The 26,010-nt window shown below is 39.6% G+C and overlaps 1 protein-coding gene across 1 annotated transcript; it reads right to left on the reverse strand.

The window, feature by feature from the left end:
- Nucleotides 1-480: 480 nt before the first annotated feature.
- LOC137793125 (calcium-binding protein 2-like) lies at nt 481-17,433 on the reverse strand. The gene is made up of 8 exons (XM_068589106.1): nt 17,378-17,433; nt 15,487-15,588; nt 14,969-15,104; nt 9,300-9,330; nt 8,834-8,977; nt 4,257-4,366; nt 2,509-2,656; nt 481-509 (listed from the first exon to the last, which is right to left on the reverse strand). The coding sequence occupies exons 1-8, from the start codon at nt 17,431-17,433 to the stop codon at nt 481-483; spliced, it is 756 nt and encodes a 251-aa protein (XP_068445207.1).
- Between the last annotated feature and the right edge of the window lie 8,577 nt (nt 17,434-26,010).

A 26,010-nucleotide genomic window follows, 5' to 3' on the forward strand; every position in this document is an offset into this window, starting at 1 on the left:
AAATAATATATATATATATATATATATATATATATATATATATATATATATATATATATATATATATATATATATATATATACATACATACATACATACATACATACATACACACTACACACTACACACTACACAGTCCTCCATGAATCTGAAGTGAATCTCTAATCATTGGGTAAAGAAAATGAATCTGGCTCCAGGCTGATGCTCTGAAGAGTCTGTACCCATCCTAGCCACAAGGGGGCGATAATGCAGCATTATTGTTACATACATTGAAGCGTTTCATAACTCACCCTTTGCCCTCTGTACTCACTAAAACTCAACTTTTATAATGAAGATATAAACAAATCTTTTTGACTACACATTGTGTATTTTTACAATCAGACATTACAAATGCACAATGTCCCAGAAAACCGAATTATAACAGCAGGAAGAAGAATATGCTGACATCCAGTGTTGTACTCCATCTTCTTCCATCAGACGTCATCGTGCAGAAAGCATCATAACAAACTCTATAGAGGGAGACAGAGACAGCAGCAGATCCATCGATAAGGACTAATGATACTAACATCATAAAGGGACTGCATGGGATGCAGCCACATCCCTTTCAGACCGTGAACTGGAAACTAACAGCGCATGGTGTGATGTAATGACTAAATGTTTCCATTATCACGAGTTAATGAAAAGTCGAAGCAGTGACGGCGTGATATGTCAAAGAAAAAAAAGGATGCAGGACCATTTTAGTTAAACATTTAAATATGTCAGTTTCCTTTTTTATCGTTAAAGTAAGATAAAGCATGTTGGAAATCAGTTTGATTAACACTTGATTCAGCTCCTTGTGGCCATTATTGCAGATTTACTTGTCAATCAAGACAGCTATTGATGTGTCCCTGTCAAAGAAACCCAGCTGCAAATAGCTTGAGGCAGGATTCACTAAATCAATCCAGTCAATCATGTCCTCCATTTCCCATTGTCCTCGCGAAGAGCTTTGCCCTGAAAGGCTTCTAACTGTAGGTGTGAATCTATCGATCGTCTGAGTAGTAAAGCTTAATTCCGGACTAAGCCATGAACATTATCTCTTAAGATACTCCTCCAAACATTTTATTCCAAAAGAAGTAAATCGAGCGGAACAGCAGCTCCGAGTCGACGGAACCCCTGAGCTTGACCTGCGCCTGTATGCTGAGTACGAGCTCCTCACTGCAGCTGTGGATGCTGGTTTTCTGCATGTGTGGCTGAGCTGGACAGAGACGCTCGAACACTGCCCTGGCAGCTCGTTGATGATTTTGAGGAGCCCCTGTTTATTGATCCCTTCTGGGACCGACACACTTATTCATATGTTACCAATCACTGCGATTGATTGGATTGCTGAGGCAAGACAAACAGGATCACACCTCGAAGCTCTTTGTGAGCTGCAGGCCAAGTATGTGCGTGTGTGTGTGTGTGTGGGGGGGGGGGTGCGGGGGGGGGGGGGGGGTGTCCATGTGTTCATGTGTGTGTGATTGCATCCCATTGTATTGTTTATTCGCATGCAAAATTTAATATAATAAGGGCATTTCTGCAAAGTCCTTAAGCTGCCAAAGTGTGTGTTCTTGTGTGACATGTGACAGGTGTCCAGACATGTGTATTGATTGGCTTATGCACTTGGATGGGCAATTCCAGCTCACCCACCTTGACTTAACCAACCCTTCTTTCAACCTTTTCCCCCTCCAGATTTCTTATAGATTTTCTCCTTCTGACCTCCTCATGCTGAACCCATTCCAATGAGATGCATTGAGACGTCTGCTTTGTCTTTCTTAGTTCGCTCTTCAGATCCTGTAGACCAGCCAACTTTTTTCATCTGATGAATTGGCTGTTTCAGTACTGTACATATACTATTAATATAACAAGTTATTGGCAGAAAGTTGGATGTTAAAACCATTAATACATTACTTTTATCAAATAATTTTAACAGTTATTTCCATTACTTCCAGCTAACTATTTCATCGTCTCTATTACTTTAATAATTGCATTTACATTAACAATCTATTTGAACCAGTTATTATTTCGCCAACTATTTTGACAGATCTGCTTGCTTCTTATTTTCACACTAAACTGACTCAGCGTGGGTTGCTCATGGTTCATTTGAACTCCTCCTCGGCTCAACGAGGGTTAGGGTTGGATTTAGATTAGATTATTTTTCTATGATACTATACAATATTTTTGATTAAAATCCTACTATTTGTGCCTTTTTACATTTACGCAGCATCACACCAATGTATTATCCTATTTAGTTTTTTTTTCCTGCTTAACACTCATCAAATCATGATTTTGTTATGTTAGTTAAATGTAGTACTTTGTTCATCTTTTCAAGTGCCTTCTGGCAACGGCAGAAGTATCTCCTGGGGTTCAAGTACCCCTGTGTCAGTGTTTTATTGTACATTGTTTAGTATTTAATTGTTTTAATGTCCCCTCACAACTTGCTTGTAGCCTGCACTCCTCTCCAACACTCCCCTCAAATCCCCAACCGCTCACCATCAAAGTCAATGTTGCCGTCTTTGTTGAGGTCAATGTCGCTGAGGATCTCCTCCAGCTCGCCTTTCTTCAGCTTCTCCCCCAGGAGGGTCTTCATGCCCTCCTTCAGCTCATCAAGCGTGATCTTTCCATCACCATCACAGTCAAACTGTGACGAATGTGGTTCGTGGGGAGAGCATCGAGGTTGGAACATGCACATGTAGTGAGGAGAGAAAAACAGAAAACAGATGAAGAGGATTAGAGATGACACAATAAATATATAGAACACTTATTATATGTCTCTGTTACTGATGTGGAGGGTGAAGATTGATTATTATGTGAGGAATTGGGGTGGAGGAAGTAACACAGAAATAGAGAGAGAGAAAGTTATCAAGAAATAGGCAAACGACGAGATACAGAAATAATGTAATGCAAAAATAGAGTTTTACATTGACATTGTGTAGTTACAAGATGGCTGCACGAGGTGCCTGGAAGTCTGAAAACAGCTTGAGTGGCAGATGGGGCGATGCTGACTCATGAGGTGTTAGTCGAGTGTTAGTGTTGGTACTGAAGTGACACCGACGTTTTAAGTGAATATGAGGTCTGAGTTAGGATGAAGTGAAAATGTATTCTCATCTGTCACAGAGTGAACTAAATTCTGAAGTTTGGAGGTTTCTGTGCACAAGTAGTGTCTGAGTGCTCATTAAACCATCCCCACCAATAATTTTGAAGGTCAGAAAATGTGAATCTTCTAGTTCGGACCTTGATGATGACGCACATGTGATAAAGACATGGCAGATACATTTGGAGATAACTGTGACCTTGCATTCTCAAAGTAGAGGACGCATTTTTAAACCCTTTTAGGCAGAGGAATAATGGGTTTTTTTGTGTCTTTTATACTGCCTTTGATAAAAGATGGATCAAGCAAGTCGGCCAACGGGTGGGAAGAGATGGTTTGGTTGAAATAGAAATATTGTGATAAAGCTTTCTGTTCATGATCAGTAAAAGAATAGGTTATTTGATTGGCACGATTCCCTTTAGAGTCCCAAACTGTTTTTACAATTTGAAGTGTACAATGGTGCGTTTCCATACATCCATATCAACAGCCATCACGTTAATGGCAATAATAACTTCACTAATTCAGCTGATGTCCTATTTCTCCCCTTGCTTTTAACAACAAAAATAGTCAAACTAATTGCCTGAGGCTACATTTATTATAGATAAATGAATCCTTGTAGCATATTGTACTCTCTGATTCATTTTTCCAGTTATAATTATGGATAGTTATTGATCAGTGTTGTCTGTTTAGCTGTAACCATTAAGAACCTATCCCGCTGTAATGTGTTCAGTGGATGAACTCAGATGTGTGAAGCTGTGTTTATAAATAACGTGATTGCCTTTTTTTTCTTGCTTGGTTGCTTGGACTACGTCACACCAGGGCTTGCCTTTAGGTGACAATCAATTTTGCACGTGTGTGCCTGCCTCTGTATTGACGTCAAGGAGAGCAACTCAATAAATATCTCCTCCAGACCAATGAAGCACAAATTAACATGTGAGTCAAAGAAGTGTATATGTAGTCTCACTTTGGATGGCAGAGACTTTTCTTTACTGAAAAAATAGAATATCTGAATATTTTCCTTTGCCCTTAAACCCACAACTACCCCTCTTCCCACAGACTGGTTGAAAAGGAGCTTTACAGGAAAGGTCCCGGAGCACACATCTGAGACTATGACACTTATTTGTGCTGGCTTAAAGTCAAACATCTTCACCTGTTTGAAGGCACAGCGAAGCTCCTTCAGCCCGACCATATGAGCCGTCTCTGCCAGCATCCTCGGCCCCATTAACTCGCAGAAATCATCAAAATCCACATGACCACCCCCTGCAGAATGATAGAGGTCACACACATACTAGATGTTGACACACACACACACACACACACACACACACACACGTACAAGTCGACTGGGCTGAGGTGTTGTTGATAACGCTCTTTGGGTTCATCACTGTGGGAACCCTTTCAAATTAGGCTACGTGTATCAATTTGACCAATTGTTAGAAATATTGATGAGATATGTTTTAGTAAAAGTAGCAACAACACAATTCATAGAATCAGTTCAGAAATGAACTGGACTATCACACATGTTGAATCTATGTCATACTTGAAAGCTCCGCTGCCACCATCTGCTAGCTAACGTTAAACTGAGAGAAAAAAAACACGTTAATAATTCATGTCGGTTACAGGCAGGTTACAGTAGTTTTTTCCTCCTCTCAAATATAGTCCATCTGTATTCACAGAGCTTCACTTTTTCCACATTTTCTCATGTTACAGCCTTATTCCAAAATGGATTAGATTCTTTTTTCTCTCTCAATATTCTACACACAACATCCCACACTGACAAAGTGGAAAAAAAAGGTTTTGGGGAAATTTTTGCAAATCTATTAGAAATAAAGAACGAAAATGTAACATGTACATAAGTATTCAGGATGCACTGCATGCATTTTGAGTGTAATGGCAAAGGCTGTGAATACTTATGTACATGTTACATTTTAATTTTTCCTTTATCTCTAATAGATTTGCAAAAATTTCCCCAAAACTTTTTTTTCCCACAAAAATTGAGCTCTTGCAAAATTTTTCCCAAAACCTTTTTTTATTTTGTCACTATAGGATGTTGAGGAATTTTTTTTTTTTTTTATCAATTTTGGAATAAGGCTGTAAGTAAAGTGTAGCACTGTGAATACTTCCCAAATGCACTGTATAGTGAATCAAAATATTAAAAGTACAAGTACCTCAATATTATATACTTAAATGCAACATAAGTAAAGGTAGTACAAGTGAACCATGGTCTTTATTGACTTGATGCCACGCTTCTGTGTTCAAAGTTATTAAATGTCTTAGTGCATGGAGGCGATGACAATACATTCATCTCTCTGCACATTATGTTCTTTTAATCAACTCAGTTAGAAACAGTTTTGTTGTGTTTGATCCCCATGGCAATTATCAACACAGACTGATACAATGGGAAGACTCATGTTATTAGTTTGACAAAAGAAAGGCCTATTTGATAGTGTAGACCAATAGACTCTGTCTGTTTCCATTGTCTGGGCTTTTGGTGGACGTGAAAGCGTACTCCAATAAAGCCAATACGGCCATTATGTGGTAAAAAATGTAATCAGCGTTCAGGGTCTGAGGACTGTTGAGGATGAAAATCCTCAAATGTCAAATTGTGCTTGCTGAAGGATTCTAAAAATAAAAGACCATTCATAATTGTATTTGATTATTCTCTGATTTTTGATTCAGCAGACGATTTTCATACCTCAAGGTATACTGGCTTTACCCTTGTGGAGCAGCAGTCTTTGGGGGGATTGCCTGACATCTCCTTGAAGAATTGTGCCTTAAGTGGGTCGGTTTATACTCATGGAGTGGAAGAAATTCTCCCAAAAGTCCAAATAGGAGATTATTATTAATTTTTAATTAATAGTGCAACGCTAGTTATATAAGAAAGACTGCATTTCATGGTATTAATGGCTCTGTAGGGATTACACTTCAGAGATTAAGCTAGGGATGTCTGAAGCTCATTCTACCTCATGGGTCAAATTAAGGCATCAAGGAACAGATTAATAATTCATATTGCACAGTATTCAACATAGCAGAAAATATCAAATGTAGTCACCACCACCACCACCAAAGCCCCAATGTTATGAACACTGTCCCTTTTCAGGTCGAGCTATAACATGCTTTTCGGCACAGTTTAAGGCATCACCTATTGTGTCATTACAAGTGCTGAAGTGCCAGTGAAAGATCATTTCAGACAGATTTCCCTGTTATTCAACATGATGTATTTGGCATTTTTGTGAATCTTGACAATAATTTAAAATATGACTGTAACCTCAATTTCTTTGCAATCGTGCACATCAAATGGGAACATTTATTGGGCATTCATTTGAGATGAATGCGGCGGTGGCTCTATCAATTTGTTTTACAAAGATCCTTGATGTTGTTGTTCTAACCATCTGATCAGAAAAAAACAATTACACCTGGGATCAGGTGAAGCTAATTAACTTGCTGGTTGTACAAAAGCCAGCTGCACCCTGGACACTGAGGATCACAGTGGAGAAACACTGCCTTACGCAATCCAATGTGCAAATGTTTTGAGGCTAATAGTTTGCATAATTATTAGTAAATATAAAATGTCTAACCACACACACCTGGTTAAAAGGTTGGTTCAGCCATTTACGAAAAATATATATAAAATGAATAAGTTTAGTTCTATTTTGCATACATTCCTTTCATAGTTATGTGACGTTTATAGCATTGGAAATAACAAGGCATAAACAGAAACATGGCTTTCTGAAACAAAGTTCTCATTACTCTGAATTTTCCACAAGTGATCTCATAAGGACTATTTAGCCATAACACATAAGAGATAGAACACTATAATTAACTATTTCGGTGAAATCATTATTAAGTCCAACTGAAATCACATCAAGCCAGAAGTAAAGAAAGTAAACAAAAACATGAGATCAAAAGGAAAAATCAAATCAAATCAGAAATGCTCCTTTTTCTACTCAGCGGATGGAGGGGCGCGCGCGTGTCGCTGTCCGTTTGATTGACAGCAGCTGGCAGGATGAGCTCCAGCAGGGCAGCCAGAGACTAACCCTCATGGCCCGAGAGTGTTCAATAAGCAGCTGTATTAAAGAGTGAGGACCCCACGCGCTTTTAAAAGAGCCGACATGACATTTACAGGTAAGTTTACAAGCTGTTTAATGTGCTGCAGCTGCTCAGCTAATGAGGAAGCTATAGCATGCAAACTGAGGCTGGCAGTGTGTGTTTGGTCACTCGTTCAACAGTTACAGGGTGAGGGTAAATGCTAACAACACGTGGTGTAGCAGAAATAGACAACAGTCCTTAGTGAATAGATTTAGTGATGTCAGTTACACAATATCTGTAAAATTAGCAAACTGAATTAACATCAGCCACTCCACGTTACCAAGCTATTACTTACTTAGTTATTAATGAATATTTATTCTGTCCAATGATATAGAAGTCTATTACTCTACTTCTTACTTAATTTATTAAGTTAACATGTTATTAGTTTATTTTCAATTATTAGTTCTAAGTCTTCTTCCTTACAGCATGATTTTTTATATGGTCTCACAAAAAAAGACAATAAAGCAGAGTAAGCTTTAAGCCGTGGCTGACTCTTGATTGACAGGTCCCGCCGCTGTCCTGTGCACATAGCTTTAAGTAGGTTTGTTGTTTCGACCCAAGGAGATTCCTGGCGCAAATTCCTCAAAGCAAACTTCTCCCAGGTGCTTGTTGGGTTCTTTAACAGTGTGTTTTCAGTTAATGAAAGTTAAGTGTAACATTTTTAGTTGCCTTAAAATGTCTTATTCAGTGGTTGGTTGTTTAGCACCCTCTCGTGTCCTTTCTGGTTGCAGAAAACAAGATGGCGACGGCGGAAATTCCGACTTTGAGGCTTCAAAACCGTAGTTGCCAAACTAATGGGTGACGACAATGTGAGGACGTCCATTTCTTACATACAGTCTTAGGCCGACCAGGCCAAGTAAGGCAAGGGTAAACTTTTGTATAATAATCCAAAATGTATTTTGTAAGAAATTCTGTGTGCGAAATTCTGTGTGCAATTCTGTGTGCGATACACATCCCCCAAAAATGTTTCGATGAAGTGTAGGTTTGCCATAATTAATGTTTGCGTAAATACACCTGGGTTTTTGCACCCATGTTAGAATGATATTTCAAAACATGCAAGGTATGGTGTCCTCCATGTGTCTAAGTCCTGTGTGTATATTGCAGGTTTATGTAAGGTCTCTTGGCAGATGCTCGTAGTTCAGCCTTGGCTCTGACATGAGGTAGGTGTTACAGGAGGTGGTTCTCCAGGCTTATGGCAAAAATCAGTGCAGTGATGATTCACCTTAAACTTTAATCACACACCACACTCAAATCTATACTTGATCATTCAGTAAAGATGGTAAAGACACAAACAACCTGATTAAGAGCAGAGAGTGGAAAGTTAGATCTCCATTAATCAGTCTGCTAAAATATCTTGAATGTCCCGAACTTCAACAACAAACATCAGTTCCTCATCGACTCGTAGGAAAGAATGTGCACGTATGCAAGTGCACGTGTTTGTACAACAGACACATTAGTCATGCAATCACACCTACTCACTTCAGAGAGAGTCTTGCACACATGCGTGAACCAATCAGGGGGAAATGAAACCCACACACACACTCACTCTCACACACACACACACACGCACACACACACACACACACACACACACACACACACAAACACACACACACACCCCAGATGATATGTACCCACATTTCATCTTGATTTGCTGGATGATCTCTATAATCTCCATCTCTGTAGGCATGTAGCCCATGGTCCTCATGCATTCTGCGATGTCTTTGTAATGGATGAAGCCATCCGCATCGTAGTCAAATTCCTTAAAGGCCTCCTGGAGCTCTGACAGGCAGACACACATATTATAGCAAGTGCAACAAACCGTAAAGTACGGTAAATATTTCTCCCCAGAGTCAAACAGGCAGGTAGTTACACTTTGTATACAAGTTTAAGCTTAAGTTGTTGACTCCAGCAGCAGATGGAACTAAAGCCATAGCTCTTAAGAAGAGCAAGTTATGTTGTTTTCATTAGTTTGGTATTCATTAGCAAAAATTTCAGTCTGAGAAACCTTCAATCTTTTTCATGATTAACAAAGAGTAGCAAAAATATCCATGTTTTTCATTGATCATGTGTTTGCATCATAATTACACTAACAACAGCTTACCATCTAACTCCTCTGGCATCAGCTCTCTCTCCTGTGGGGCAGAGAAGAAAGACGGCATCAGGGAACGAGACGTAAAATCAGGGTGGCTTTAAAATGGCAAATTCCCCAGGGAAATGTCCCAGTGATAATCTTTTTTTGACGACCAAATTCGACTAACATGCATATCATGTCAACACAGCTGCATGCTGACAGTAAATTGTAATAGGATTTCACCCTGCGACATGTCTGAACTAATTAGCAAAGTTACACAATACCACCACACACACTGCATGCACGCACACTCGCTACATCTGCAGCATCCCGAGGGACATGCAGCATGAGCTAATGTCTGTGTGCACACAAATACACACCCACGCACAACCACGTGACTATGAGTTGCACAAAACCTCTCACTGTCGCAAAGAAACGGATACATGTAAACTAAGACACGGATACACGCGCATACACACACACACACACACACTTGCCTACACAGACACAACACGTAGCATTTGCATAAGTGTGTGTGTGTGTGCGTGTAAATCATTGAGTATTCTCTGCCTTGTTTTGACATTTGCTGAGGGGGATCTCTCCTTATCTTTCTCCTTCTTTCTCTCCCCTTTTTATGTTTTTTCAGTGAAGGTGAGGCAAACCCAGGAGCAACATCTCCACACACAGTCATTCTGGGGAGATGATCGCCAAAAAATGTAGGTGTTATAGAGATTTAGTGATTCTAATACACGTTAGAATTTAATGACCAAAGTTGCAATACTGTACCAATGCATATCCTCAGGCAAGACATTTTCGTTTAAAAAAGTATGTTTGCCATAAATGTGCTGATGCATTAGTTTCTTTGAGGAGAGCTGTATTCCAGCACATAACACACAACAATGACAAACTCTGGTTCCAGCTAAACTCAGACAGTTATGGTTAGAAAAAGGAGGCGTTTAAAAGTAGGGAAAAGAAAGTACAGATTTAGACAGGCGGTGAGAAATGCTAAGTGACAGCACTTGTAACGTAGTGGCCACACAATCTTGACTGTGTCAAAAAAAATCTTTTTATGTGCACACAGCCTGTCTACGCTCGCTGGTGGCAAAATGTACTACTTTTTCGTGGGAATTACAAATGTTACCATGTACTCACACGAGGTGGAGTGGCACTATTTGGAACTTTTATCTCTGTACATTGTATATTAGTTAAGCCTTGTACTGTGAACCTTTAGTCAAATTTGCACATTTTTGCACAAACATACTAATTTAGATACATTGAAAAAGCGGATTCCTTGTATGTGAAAATGTACTTAGCAATAAACCTTTGATCAATAAGACATCCTACACATTATTCCTTAAAACAATGTTCTGATTAGCACATTTGTAAACGTGTACATACTTAAATTCACATTTGTAAAGCTTTGATATAAAATTCATCTATCATGTATAAAGAAGGTGTGTGCCAACAGCATCTTGACAATGGGGCCTGTCAGCAATCTGCAACTCTTCTACTGAGGGATCATCTCATTCAGAGGGAAAGCAAGACACATGCAAACTCAGTCATCTTCCTATAGAGCAACCAAGCTTGACATATAGATAACCCCAGGCATATGCAGTCGTTGTGCTCTGCAATATATAAGTTCAAAGACCCAAGACTGACACACAAGCTTTTGAAAGCTCTGATTATTGCGAGATGAAATTAGCTAAGGGCTTGTTTTCCTCCCATTTCATTCAGCGAGGAAGCCTCTTGAGACTGAATAGAACTGAGAAAAGGGCACACTATTGAATGGTATCCATTCATATCCATCTATGATACTATTGTTTTCTATTATGTCAGACATTACTTTTATTCCGCTACATTTCAGAGGAAGATTTTGTCACATTTAAATGATTTCCATATATGAAAGGTTTTGCATGAAGAACTTGACAAATGTGTTTCATTGTTAGAATATCCTCTTGAGAAGATGGAAAGCCTTGAGAGTTCAAACAATTTGAATGCATCAGCGTCAAGTGTTTAACCTTTGATCATAGTCAATGCTGATGCCTACTCTACTTCTACATTTCTTTTACGTAGGACCTTTGCTTTATTTGAGACTTTTTGTCTTCCATTAAAGAATCTTGTGAATTACAGGAGAGAGGGGATGACACGCAACAAAGGGGCTAAATATAACACGGGCCAATGCCGATAAGCTAAGCTCAATCCCGGTTGTACCTGGATCTTTGCTTTTGATCCAAGTGTCTCTTTCAATAACTGTTTGTAATTTTGACGAAGGAAAAGGATTTTTCTAACTTCAGATGTTTTTTACTGCTGAAAATGTGAGTAATAAGAGGGCAAATTAGAGCAGCAGTGGAACTGAAATACAAAGACAACTTTTATATTTTCCTCTTAATACATTTTGGCACTCTGGGTGGCTAATACATAAATCATACAAGGTCATCCTGCTCAAGTGCACAATGGCTTGAGGAAAAGGAGTGGATCCCAGTTTATTTGGAAGCTGCTTGCCATGGCATCTGTTCAAATGATTCTTTACTGTATAATATTGCCAAGAGAGTTGAAGCACAATTGTATTGCCAAGATGCAGTTACCTCACTGCATGTGTATTCTGCCTCAAATTCTCGAAAACCTTTTATATAAAGCTCTGATTCTTTTCTTTTTTCACGCTGCAGCATAACAAAAACACAACCCATTGTCCAAAGTCCAACGTTGCTGTTTATCCTGCACAGGATCCTTTAGCCTCCAAGGGCATATTAAGATAGCAAGGTCAACACATTAATTAGATTTCTTTTCACCCAGAAAGGATTAGACGGCATGCAATGCAGACTCTCAATTTATCCGTCAGAACGATCCCATTAACAGTTAATTTCATTCTGTCTGCCGTCTCATGGTCCATCGAGCGGCCCGCTGCTTTGCAAGCATGACGCATGACCACATGTAAGTGGTATGTGACAAGCACACGGTCACCACAGTTACACATGATGCTCTTTGATGGGTACAGTTGATTTTGCTTCACATCCATCTGTGCTGTGGCTTTGACCTGTAATGCATCGATTGTTTTTCTTTCACAATATATTTCCACAGGTCCACTCTTCAGTTGGGTCTAATGAGGGCTGACAGTAAACCTTGCTGAGGGGGTTATTAATACTTGTGTTGATGACTGCTGAGGGATGGATGGTCTCCCTGCCTCAGTGTCAGGGTAGCAGCCCAAACTGTGTGTCCTGTGGATACGTTGCAGACCTCTCCACCTGGCTACTACTGAATTCAAACCGGGGGATGTCGCAGTAAAACGAGGCAGATCAGTCGTGGCAGGTCAGGCAGTAACTCAGAAGAATGTGGAAATCGAGTCCACAGTAGCCCAAGGTCGCTGGGAAACGGTTTCTCTTCCCCATAAATTGCTCTAAAACAATGAAACGGACCCATTTGTTATTAGGACATCTAGTTATAAAACATTATTTTTAAAAAATCATCAGCATATAACTCCCTTTGGCATGGATTTCTTTGATCTTATGTTATCTTTTACACTAAATCCCTTTCCTGTGATGAAGGCATTTATGTAAAAGCCTTTAGCTCTGCTTTGTTATATGGTCTGACTATATGGTTCCACGATTAAAAGGCTCTGAGTATCATGCTATATGATGATAATAATTTTAATATTCCCTTTTTTTTAATGGGATAAGTACTTTAAACATGTATGTTAGGATAGTACCATATTCTTTCTGCCTACAGATTCCTACACATTATTATGTTTGTTGCAAATCAGATTGATGGAGCCTATATAAATACAATTATATTATACAATGAGTCCTTGTGAAGTCTACCAATTACACTACACATCTATATTGTTATGGGACTATTAACTTAACTAATTGTGTGTTTATTCTGAGCAGAAATTACATTTATATACAGTTAATTTGCAGCAGCAATTATATTTTGAGGGAAACCTATTGTTGGCCAGATTTATAGATGCCGTTATATTTCAAACCCACAACATAATTGGGGAATCAATTTAGTTCTATATGAATCTAATTTCTAAGATACAGGGTTGTAATGGAGCTTAGTGTCCATGCCAAACAATTATTTATACTGATAAATAACAATCATTCATGCAGGGATACAGCATGATAAATATAACCTGTCATGACTCACTGTAAATCTGTACAGTCATGTCAATGTTGTTTGCTTCTGCAACTCCCTCTACCAACCAAACCTCCTCCTTATATGTCATGTATAATTTATTTAAAAAGGAACATTTAGGGTAATAAATTGGCAGCATTGGAATATGATATTCATAACTATGGTTTAATCAGTGTATATTTTTATCAGAATCTCCTTGTAGCTACATTTACACAGGAAGTGGGTCATTTTCCATAAAGTCTGCCATCCTGTACCGGCATTTTTCTACAGCAGCCAAGAACGAATGCAGTTTGCATTATTTAAAAGGTAGGGATACGTTACGAAACCCGATATTAAACAGACACCGGTGCTAAATGAATGGAGTATTGAGAAACCCTGACTTTACTGGTGTTTTTATTAGTACTTTTTATTGTTTTGGTGTAATTTACTCTCACTCTACAGCACACATTTGGGCTACTCTTTGTTTGGCTGAGCCCTTCCAATGTGCACACACACACAAAGTGAAGAATACACAAGTTGAAGGCAACTACGCATGTTAGCGTACATGCAATTAAATATTTGCGAGAAAAAAGCCAATACTTTATCAATACATCTGTGGATTAAAAATGGACATGTCAACGAAAGTGAAACCTAATTCAGTCTCATCCACTACTGCTATGTTTACATAAACACATCATGCACACTGGGTCAAAAGCTTTTGTTAACTTCTTCTGCTGGCAGAGACAAAGCAGCCAGGAGTACAGAGGACAGGAAGAAGGACTCTTCATGTTCTTGATTCTTCATAAATTTCCCTCAAAAGTGTTATTTATTTTTGACGTCAAATTTAGTACATTTTAAAGATATACAAATGGTGCGCTCTATAAATCAACTAATGTGTTTAACAGAAATGGGAAAGGTGCAATTGAGCTGGATCATTTAATTGGCTCATTTCCAGTCGTAATTTTTCCCAAATATTCAGTGATGCCCTGCAGCAATCTGGGATCAGGGTATTGGGCTTGAACAGAGCCAATGCTTCACTTGATCCAGCCAGGGCAGTAATGGGAGCCAGCCCAGTGTCCAGGCAGTAAATCAACCGTGAAGTGGAATTACTGGAGTGACTTCTTGGAGAGGATGTTGTGTTTTCTTTTTTTCTTCTTTTTTTTAATAGCAAACACCCATCAGTCCCGATCAGATGGTCTGACATTTTATTGAATAGAGGTGGGAACTGATATTGTCTTGTCCTGATATTGTCTCGACAATTGCTGGTTTGTCAAATGGGGCATTCATTTTTTTGGCATTGTGAAAAATGTCAGAATTAAATGTAAAAAGTCAGGAAACAATTTACATGATGTTGACATTGATCCTACAAGCGGTTAAGGCGTGTAACATAATTGCATTAATTGATGCAACTGTTTAATCAGCTGCCACACTAAATGCTGATTCCTGACACATCTACTTGTTTCTAATGGTGTTTTATATATAAAAAACAGAAGCGTGAAACTGCAACTGCGTCCCTTTTTTGGGACGCAAGAAGTGCCTCAAGACTGTGACAACAGGCATTTGAGTATGAGTGGTGATGTTGAACTGACCTGTCCAAAGAGTTTATTGAGGAAGGAAATGTAGGCAGCGGCCACCGCCGAGCTGTTGCTGAGGCTTCTTTTACCGTTCCGGCCCGCATCCTCCTCCCGAGAGCCCTTCCCCTGGGCCGAGGACTCTGACTTTGAGCTGTGAAGTGTGTATTGGCGTGCCAAGTGTTGAGACCCGTCATCATCAAAGCCATGCCTATAATTTCCCCTCTGAACTTACTTTAACAAACACACTTAGATGCCTTTTGGGTTATGTTTTTACTTCCCTTGAAATAATTGCACAGCTTGAGCAAAATGATTGCAAAACGTCAGCAGTCCAATCACCCGACATTAGCAGTTACGTCAGTCACTAAAAAAGTAAGGAAGCGTTTATTCAGAAGACAATTTCAAAATCGTTTTTTTTTTTTCTTTTTTTTTCGTACAGCTTACGTACCAATCGGCACTAATTAGGTCCACAAATCTACACAACTCCCTCTCCTTGTGCTAATCAATGTTGATTAGAAACAGAAAATGATAATAACCAGAATTTCTTGGAGAGGCTGAGCTGAAGAGCCTTGTTTTTAAATCTCACAGACGCGGGCGATCTGCCAGCAGCTGCACCCTTCCCTCCTCGTGGAGCAATGCTAGGAGAGAAAGAAGCCGTAATTAATTGAAAGTGCACTAAACATTTTGTAATTAATGTCAATACTTCTATAAAAATATTTATCAAAATCAACACTGAACTGTGGCTTGTATTATGGATGGACCTGTTGAGGAAATCAAGGTGGATTGAGACTGCTGATAGACAGCAGCAGCAATGCGAGACAATTGTTTGGATTTTGGAAGTTTCACAGAGCTTCACCTAGAAACTGTAAAAATGTAAAACATCTTCTCAAAGCAAGCTAGCATCTCTTTCTTTCTTTTCATGAACAGCTCACTCGTTACAGGATGAACTCAATTTGATGTCTCTTGTTTATGTTGACTTAATCTAGTAATGTTTTAAAATGAAAATCCTATCAAGTAGGAAAACTATTGACTTAAAATAGATTGTTAATGTGACTTTATTTTTGACTTAATATGGACTTTTTTGTTGCTTTGGTGCCCATCGTCCTCCTGACAACAACTTATGTTTTTTTTTAATTTAAAATATAGATATTTATCTTAAATAAAGATAGTTATCTAATGAATATAAATGTTTACCTACTCTAAATATAGAATGGTTGCGCACAGAACCATAGAGATCGGAAAAGCTTATCTGGAGATCGGACATCTCACTTAATAAGTTCAACTTATAGTTCAACGGACTTTGAATTTTGGTTACGCTGAGACCCTGACAAACACAGTTGGGAAGGACCAACAGCACCTGCCGTGGGTGCCCAGCACAGCCAACGGAGATACCAGAAAGGACGGCTTTGTGGCAAAAGAGAGGGGCTACATGCTATGCTAAAGGCTAAGGCTACTCGACCACCACTACCTAGCCTGTTGTTACTTAATGTCCGCTTTCTCGAAAACAAGATGGATGAGCTGACAACTGGGACTACAACCCAGCGTGAGATGAAAGAATGTTGTGCTCTTATTTCCACAGAAACCTGGCTTTCAGACAGCATTCCCGACTCTACCATCCAGCTTGCAACACACTGTCTATCGTGGCGATGTACAGCGGCCTTGGAAAAGACGAGAGGTGCCGGCATCTGTGTCTACGTGAACAACAGGTGTTGCTCCGACATACAGGTGGTTAGAGATACTGCCCGGCTAGTGTTGAACTGTTGGTGGTGAAATGTAGACCCTTCTACTTGCCAAGGGAGTTCAGTAGAGTGTTTATACTGATTCACACTGGCAGTTTACATCCCGCCATGAGCGGACTACGCAGCGGCATTTGGACTGCTGCATGACGTCATCAGTAAACAAGAGACTAGACACCCGGACGCTGTGTTTGCTGTAGCCGGCGATTTCAACCATCGCAACCTCAAGAGTGTCCTGCCGAAATACCATCAAACGTGAACTATCCGACAAGGAACAATAACACCCTGGACCATGTATACAGCTACGTGAAGGGAGCCTTCAGGGCTGTGCCGCGGCCACACTTCCGGACAGTCCGATCACATGTCAGCATTCCTCACTGAACTGTGAACGACTGCTGTGACTTCATGTCATGACCAAACTTGGACATTGTAGCAATGCATAGTGTATAAAGATACAATGAGCATTACTATTATCATATTTTTGTGCAATACTATTATATCTTTTATATTTTGTGCCTTATTTATTTATTTTTTACCTTTACCTTAAATCTGTGTTAGGAGGACCGAGGAATTTAGCTTTTCATTGTATAGAATAACTGTCTGTTATCTGTGCATTTGACAGTAAAAATATATTAAATCTTTATAAATGCCTTTTCATTTCCTCCACCACTTTTAGTTGGATTTAACTGACCTGGCAGCAGAGGATGGTCTACTTTCTGGTCCTCCCTTTGCATTTTTCACTGACATCCTGGAAGAAAAAAGATAAATGTGGAAAAAGGGATGAGGAATGAGGGAATCTCCAAATGGAGTACTGAAAACAGACGAAGAGTCCAATTGTATTGCATTTTTTTGCTTTGCATTTTAGTCAAAAAAACCCTGATCTTTCACTACTAAATGAGGTCATTAATGCAGCTTCGAAAATATTTTACAGAATATATTGCCAATATATGTTGGCAATCTTTGCCAACATGTTTTGGCAAAGATTGTCCTATTTAGACATCCCTCAGACAACATTATTAACATTCATTTGTAGTTGTGATTCTGCCAATAAAATGGATTTAAGTCCGGTTGTCGTTTGCTCTATTTTGCTAAGTTAAATTCTCTGTTCATCAGCAAGGTGCCAACTCTTTGTATCTGCTGCTCGATGCTGGGTCTTTTAAAAATATACATTTAAAATGAGCATCCATTTAAAAAATCCTTTAAAAAATAGTTATTTAATAAATATTCAATCAAATGAAATCAGACATGATTGCACAGCGCTGTGTATACAGTATTTTTTTTTTTAACCAAACATGCTTTGCACTGGTTAGGGATACTCAAAGAAATTTTACATGGGGTACATCACTGAAAAAATATTGAGAACCACTGGTGTACAGGGACTTTCTCTAAGCTTTTTGTATTAAAACAGCTTCCTGCTGTTGTGGGAAACAAGGTTTACTAACTACAACACTAAATGTGTGGGCCATTAAATGAATAGAGTTGAGGAGAACAGTCAGAGTGATTTGATTCATTGTATATATTATTCATATAAAGCTATTGATTTAAGCAGCTTCAACCATTGTATTTTCACAGCAGTGTTCATTGACAAGGGAATGAATGACATCCACACGTGAGGAATTTGCAGAAAAAGAGGAGGCAAGACTTATGGCTGTCTGTTCGAGGGGCAGATTAATGTTCTGTCATGGGCCTCTGCGGTTCTGCCTATCAACTCCTGTTGACGAACGGCACTGTATTCCACACTGATGTCCTATAAATATATTGCCTCACTTGCATGCTGCAGAGACTTATACCCAAGATATGTTCCAGCGGTCGCTACGACGCCTTAAAGACCACAAGGGCCATAATGAGAAGTGCAACAAAGACATGCAGCCAGTCCTCTAAATTACACTTGATCGTTTAATGCGGCTTTGCCAAACAAGCCGCATTCTCAACTCCCACTGGGTCGAACAAAACGGGCCATGACGGGAGTGACTGCCTGCCTGTAATGCTTTCACACACTGAGAGAGTATGTTCTACTTGCAGATTGCAACACTCTAAGAGCATGTTAAGCTCTGTAGGGAGGAATTTTCAAGTCACACATAATTTACACAATTACAGTTATGGAAGTCTTTGAAAAGCAAACAGTATTTATATATATGTACTTATACGTACTTTATAGTCATAGGATAGCAAAGGTTTATTTATGTAAATATGTATGCAGCAGATGATAAATTCAGCTTTGCATTAAATGTATAATGTCTGTTTGATATTGCCCACATGTTTGTGCCCCCAAACATTAAAATTGCACATGTGAGTAAAGGGAGATCTGTGGATTATCTTTAGCAATGGTCTAAAAAAAAAAACTCCTCAAGAATTTTCTCTCATCTTCAGTAAGCACAATTCCCATCAGAGTAAACAAACGCACCGCTGGACGTTTCACTACACAAGCCATTGAGCAGCATTGTTGTGTGTCTGGTGCTCTCCTCCCTAAGTGGCCAATTGCTGTCAATCACTGAGCAAACACAAGCAATTTTAGATCCTAATTACGCTAATTGAAGTAATGAAATAGAGGGCCAGGTGGACCGCCCCAAAACAAACAACTGATGATGGAGAGCGGGCTGCACTTTAAGCCCTGCGATGTTGTGGTCTCACTTGATTTGGCATTTCTGGAGCATTAAGTGTTAAACACTAAATGGATATTCTAAATATATTTCACAAGGGCCACTAGAGTGAAGGACTCCAAAATGCGTTCTATTTATCAAACAATCAGGTCCCGCATATAATACACACAGACACACAAAACCGACTCACTCAGAGAGGTCATTACTCCACCAAGGTTGCAAGATATTTTTAACCTGTTATTAACTACTACATCCTACTTCTGGATGTGACAGAGAATACATATTGGCTTAAAATGATTACATTTTTTTTAGGCCCGATAATACTGAGATGCGTCGCTAAACACAGGTCACTCGCAAAACGATTACAAAATTCAGTGTAGCTAAAGATAACCCTTTTTTTTATTCTGTGCGTCCTTTTTCCTTGGCAAAATCTGACACCTATATTACCCACAATGCAACTTGACCACCAATAATGTGTTGGGAGAATCGGGTGCGCTATGCTAGTAGGGGCGAGCGTAGCCTCGAGCCACTTGCCTCGATTAAAGTTGAGGATCAGGCTTCAGAGGTCGAGCGAGCGCACTTCTTTTTGACTCTGACAGATTGGCATTTATTTTCCAATTTGTAGTGTATCGAGGCAATTTTTCAAATTTCAAGCATATTATGTTTCACGTATACAGTCGTACTCCACACATTGATGTGTAAAATGAGCAGAGTTGCTCTTGAAGCCGTTATGTTCCAACGTAGGTGTTAACATACACGTGTTAATGGAAGCACTTATTCATGGACATGATCTAAATGTACAGCACAATGTTTGAGATACCCTTCCAAATAACAAGCAAACAGATACGTGGGCACAAAAATGATCTTCCCCGGCAGACGTAAAAAAAACCCACACACAACATACAACCCTGCACCACTCAGATTGGCAGTGAGTTCAGGTGAGGCTTCACTCCTCTTTGTGCGTCTACCTCTTTGTTTTCGTATTATCTTTCTATTCGCCTGCTGTCCAGTCAGAAGACAATCAATCCCATGGGCCAAACCAGCCTGTGTCTGATCCATAAACAACCGATAGTAATGCAATCGGGCCTGGCACTCTATCTTATCTTCACCTATATCAACACCTCTCCACCCACTTCCCCCACATCACCCACCCCCCCCTCCTCCTCCCCCAGCACTGATTTCATGTCATGGCTCTGAAATGAGACTGTCACCTTCAGTATTGGCGCAGATGGGAGGGAACGGAGAGCGAGAATTACATTGTTCACATTCTCAGACATATTTTCCTGTCTCTTCATTTGGAACAATCTCCTTATTATATCTCATGGATGCTCCGTGTATTTCTCGTCTAATTACAACCTCTTCCTCGTATTTCTGGAGGCTGGCCTGATAATCACACAGTGGAGCTGGTTTAAAGTCTGTTGATGCGATTGCCTTGTAGCAAGTGACAGGGGCACAAATATTGAACCAAAACAAATATAAACAGTGGGCTGGCCATCTGTCGCCTTGTACAGAAAAATATGCTCGAGATCCAGATCATTTAATATTATAAAGCTGAGAACAGACATCTGTCAGTCTCTATTGAGTGTAAGTGGCTCCTTCTGGTTTCGCACTACAATGAACCTTTATATAAAACGTTGCAGATTAAATCCAGCAAATACGCTATTCACTACAAATAATTATCACAGAAACATAGACTTTACCTTTTGCTTACCTTCTGTTATCCTTGTTTGTTTTTGTTGAGTGATGTGAATGAGGTGTATCTCTAGTGCATGAAGCCTCACCTAACCTGAGGATTATACAATGCAAGGTGATTATCCAGCTAAATATGTCTGGATTAGAGATGTAACTGGCTGCCTCTGTCCTCAAGAACAAAAAGGGCAATGCTATTGTTTTACTGCAGATATGTTGGGTAGGCAGATTCCATTAATCTAGATTTAATTTGAATCTATTTTGGTTGGAATTACTTTCAAATGCAGCTGCAACATCATTAAACCTCTTAATCCCTGACCGACCAACCTGTGGGTCCATCATTACAGAAGCTTGATTCACAGATACACTTTGTCAAACACATGTATGTTTATTACAGATAACTAAACTTCCAGAATTGGTACAGGACCTTGTTATGTAGTTCCCAGGTAACAGACAGGACAGAAACAATGGCAGCCAGGCAGGTCTCCCTAAATAAAATCAGTGTGCCACTGGTTGGAATGGTTTGGACGACCAATTCAACCACAGATGTTATGCTGAGTTCGGTGGAAATGTTTATAAAATGATGCATTTGACATTTCGGAAATGTACACAATATGTGCACTGCAGTAATGTTACATCTATTAAACCATGTTATCTTTGGTAATCATTGGATGTTAATGGAGTGGAGCAAGCAGATGGAGAATATATACTGTGTATATGGTGATGAGATGAGAAATACAATCCATTTAACTAACCAAATAGAAAACTAGAGAGAAAATTCAAGGTTCAAGAGGTTAATTAACTATTAATAACAGATGAAGAAAATGTAAATGTTCATTTAAGCCTGATGTGACAGGTTCACTTACCAACTCATGGGATGTTAAATATCTCCAGTATAATGACAGTGGAGCTAAAGACTGTTTGTAAAGCTGTCTTGCTAGTGGTGTGTGTGTCTGTGTGCGCACTGTATCTGTGCGTGCTGTACTTAGACATAGCTTGAGTGACAATTCCTTCCTCTTTGTACCGTCCATCCTTCCATCGCAGAGTGTTTCCTAACTGGCAGAATTCACTGATCGACTGCTGTTTGTTCGTTAACTCGGGCAAAAGATGGATTTTATGAACCTATTTCCTATTGAACAACACAGTTTTTATTGACTCGTCACAAACAGTTCAACATGTGAACGAGGAATAGTCTTTAACTTAGTGGATTGGATATTAGTTATTTGATTGATAAAAGTAACATAAATGACACATCCTCAGTCCCTCCAACCATCCAAGAGGTGCAACTGTTCATACAAACTCAGTTCTTCCTGTCTTTGGCATTTTTGTTTGCCCTGCAGAGGTCAGTTTTGGAACTTTGTTTCACTTCACTGGACAAATCTGCAGCATGACCCATGACTCTTGTAAATGTCACACCTCGCTTTAAAATGCAAAAAAAACAACGCAAAGTTGCTTAGTCTTCTCTGCCTTGTTAATGAAGTGAAAAAATGCTGTAATGTTACAGAAGACTGAGTTGTCTCCTGAAACAAATGTACACACTAGGTAGAAATATGTTGTAAAACAAAATACTTTGTTATGCCCATGAGAAAAACTGAAACTGCAGGTGAGGCAGGATCTAATTTCTCTGCTTTCTTCCTCTGTTTTGGTTTCTCTCTCTTTTCCTTTTCTTCGCCCAGTGAGTCAGTGCTGCAGTGGAAAACTGTTGAGGAACCTATTCCCCTGTGCGATCAGACCCTCGCCACGCTCAAATATGCTTAGCTCGTCCAACCAAAGCCCTTATTTAGCGCTTTGCTTCTTTGAAGAAGTGGAAACTTATTTCACCCCTTACCTTCACATAAAAAGAAAAGGAGTGCAATAATGTTGTTGTATTTCATGCACTCGTCAGCTCCCAATGGAGTGTAAGTATAGCACTTTTGAATTGTTGAATCAACTTTTGTAATTGGCTTAGCTGTGATTGGCTAAGAGCAGTTTGAAGCCAAATCTTGGAAATTCCGCTTATAAAGCCAGGTGCTGTTTAAATGCAGCGATGTAGGGACGTTTTTCTAATTCTGACTCTGGGAATAATTTAACGTTAATTAGTTTTTCCCTTTCTATTCTGATTGAAGCGCACTAGCACCTACCAAAATGCAGTGCTTTGATACTTGAGACCAGGGTTTGCATTCTGGGTCCTGTGGTAACAGTTTGGGTAAGGTTGAGGAAAGATTAGGGTTTTGGTTCAACGTTAAAATAAACACATCTTCAAGTCACTGTTGACGAGAGACAACTTACGTTTCCAAACCTTAAGAAAGTGCCATGATTTGCCTAAACAGTTCCTTGCCACTTGAGAGATGACTGGGCCCACTGTCCACTTTCTGCAGTCGTTGTTGTCATGTGTGTTTGAGTCATTTTGTGTCTGGTATTTATTTACCTTATTGGCAGTGAAAATGTTACACTCAGCAAAGCTGGGCTGAATAAACACTTTTAGGGCTGATTTACTCTAAAAGACAATGCAAGTTGACTCGAAAGCAGTCACTGACGTGGCAACAATAAGGCTTCAGAGACAGTAATACGAAACGCTCTGTGGGAGGACACCCTTTTGTATTGAATCCTTGAATATAAGATTAAAACTTTGTAATTTCCCACAAAAAATATTGTCTTGTATTCAAACCAATATTATTATAATGTTGTATTTGCCGTGCTTTTGCCACATATTTTCCAAACATGCGTCCATGCTTACAATCTATAGATACTAAACGAAAAATGTGAATATTGGGGAAATTATCAATTGGATAAGTGTTTGATTAGCAAACTAATGACTTGCCAGATATAGTGTTAGTAACATATGCACAATATTTCTGGAGGCAGGGTTGATGTTAAAGGAGACATATAATGCTCATGTGAAAACATAATCACAGGACTCGGCTGCGGAGAGAGGGACACCGTGTCCTAACCCCAAGCACGACGTTACATCATGTTAACGAACTACGTACATATCATCTGTGCGCTCATGATCAGACTGTAGACGTAACCACCTAAACGATGTGCGAGTAGTTCGCGCTATTTTACAATGTTTGTACAGAACAGAATCCAGACGTTTTTAATTTGCAATATTTACTGATAATGACAATCAGTCAATAGCAGGTGTTTGTGTAGATTTTGAGAAGAACATTGATATTCTGTCAGTCGGCTGCACGGTGGTGTCACCTTACGGCAAGAGGGGCCCGCGTTCGATATCCGATCCCAGGCAGTCCTTCTGTTCGGAGGTTCTCAGACCCACAGACCAAAAGCATGCAGCTAAGGTTAACTGGAGACTCTAAATTGCCTGTAGTTGTGAATGTGTGCGTGAATGGTTGTCTGTCTCTCTTTGTGCCCTGAAATAAACTGGCAACCTGTCCCCTTCGCCCAATGTCAGCTGGGATCGGCTCCAGCGCCTCGTGCACTGACCCTGAATAGGATAAGAGGTTTAGATAATGGAATTCTGTCAGTCTGCTTGATGTTGGTTATTTTAAAAACGTGTACCCTCCGTTTAAGAGCACATGCATGTGCAGTTTGTATGTGAGCTAGAGACGGAGGCTATTGAGGGTAAGTGGTAAATGATGTGTTCACTTATTGGTGACGGATATATCATATCAGAAACTAATTGCCTGCACTGTTGCCCCATTAAGCACAGCATGACGTACTGCCACGGGGCACTGGCTGCACACCTCCGCACAATCACCATTTCAATACGTCCCCCTCTTTACTCTTTCATTTTCTGCTCAGTTGTTCATTCCCCAGTCATGTACTGCATTTGTACTCCTTCCATTGTTTGATAGTTGAGCCATTTTTGAAAGGATTTAGAGATATAAAGTTCTTTTTCACAAATCCATTTCTAACTGTGGAAATGCTTCTCACGTCCTCATCCATTCCAGCTTTTTATTCATCCGTCCTGTCAATTTATTCCTGTTTCTCTGGCATTTTTTATTATTGTCTCTTCTTGCCATTTTTATTATTTTTCTTGCATTTTCTTTCTCTTCATCGGTTAATTTTCTTGACTTTAACCTAAGCTTTTCACTTCGAATTCATCTCTATCTCTGTGTCTTTTTCACTTAAGTCACCTTCACACTCCTGATCTGAAGCGGTTGGCTCGTCTCTCTCTTCGTTCATTTTGCACATGCCTATTGTCCTGCCTCTGGGCCACACTTCCACCACTCCTCTCCCCCTCTTTTATTTATGGAAATATGCTGATGGGGCAAGACTAGGTAAATATAATATGTCCAGTTACACAGTGTGAGAAATTGAAATGTAAAAAGATGACGGGGAAAGAGTGAAAGAGACCACACAATTAATCATGGGGCAGTTATTTGTCGTAAAAAGTAAAGCCATTCATCAAAAGGAACAGGAAAAATAGGGAAAGGGTGAACAAGGGAAAAAGAAGAGAGAGAAAAATATGTATCACAGGATTCATGCAGGGTGTAATTGGGTCAGTAGGAAATAATGTGGCTGTGTTACTGCTGAGCCTTGCTTCAGAGCTGTAACAGCAGGCTGGTTGGAGAACAGTATCAGCAAGGTGATTCAATCTCACGGGAGACAAAACATGAAATAAAGCCACCTGGACAACATGAGTATGTTTCCAACTCAATACCACGTGATAAGTTGTCAGATAAAAACATGGAATTGAGTCAAATGTTATTTTCTCTCAGAGCACCCGAAAAGAGCAGGAGGAAAAGTAGGAAACAAACAAAGGAAAAACAAATTTAACCCGAGGAAATATCATTCAGTCGCTCTGTGATTTTATTTGACAGGGGTCATTCTTTCTTTTGCATTGCTGGCTGGGCTTGTCATAAAACATTAGAAAAATGAAAACTTGTTCAGTCACATTGTGTATGAATTTAGAGTACAATGTTTTTAAACATGTCCATTCTTTTTGTTTTAAACCCCTGCTTGTCAGAGTTTAGGACAAATCCTAGGTAGGGTCAGTGCGATCCGTCTGTGTCAGAACGGCCCTCAGAGAGAGGACGAGTTGTGTTGGTCATAGATGATGCTGGAGAAAGAGAGAAAGCAGGTGAGCTGCTTC

This window comes from Clinocottus analis, unplaced genomic scaffold (assembly GCF_023055335.1).
Source record: "Clinocottus analis isolate CAN_PGR_092001 unplaced genomic scaffold, fCliAna1.0.p SCAF_22, whole genome shotgun sequence".
Taxonomy (NCBI): Eukaryota; Metazoa; Chordata; class Actinopteri; order Perciformes; family Cottidae; genus Clinocottus; species Clinocottus analis.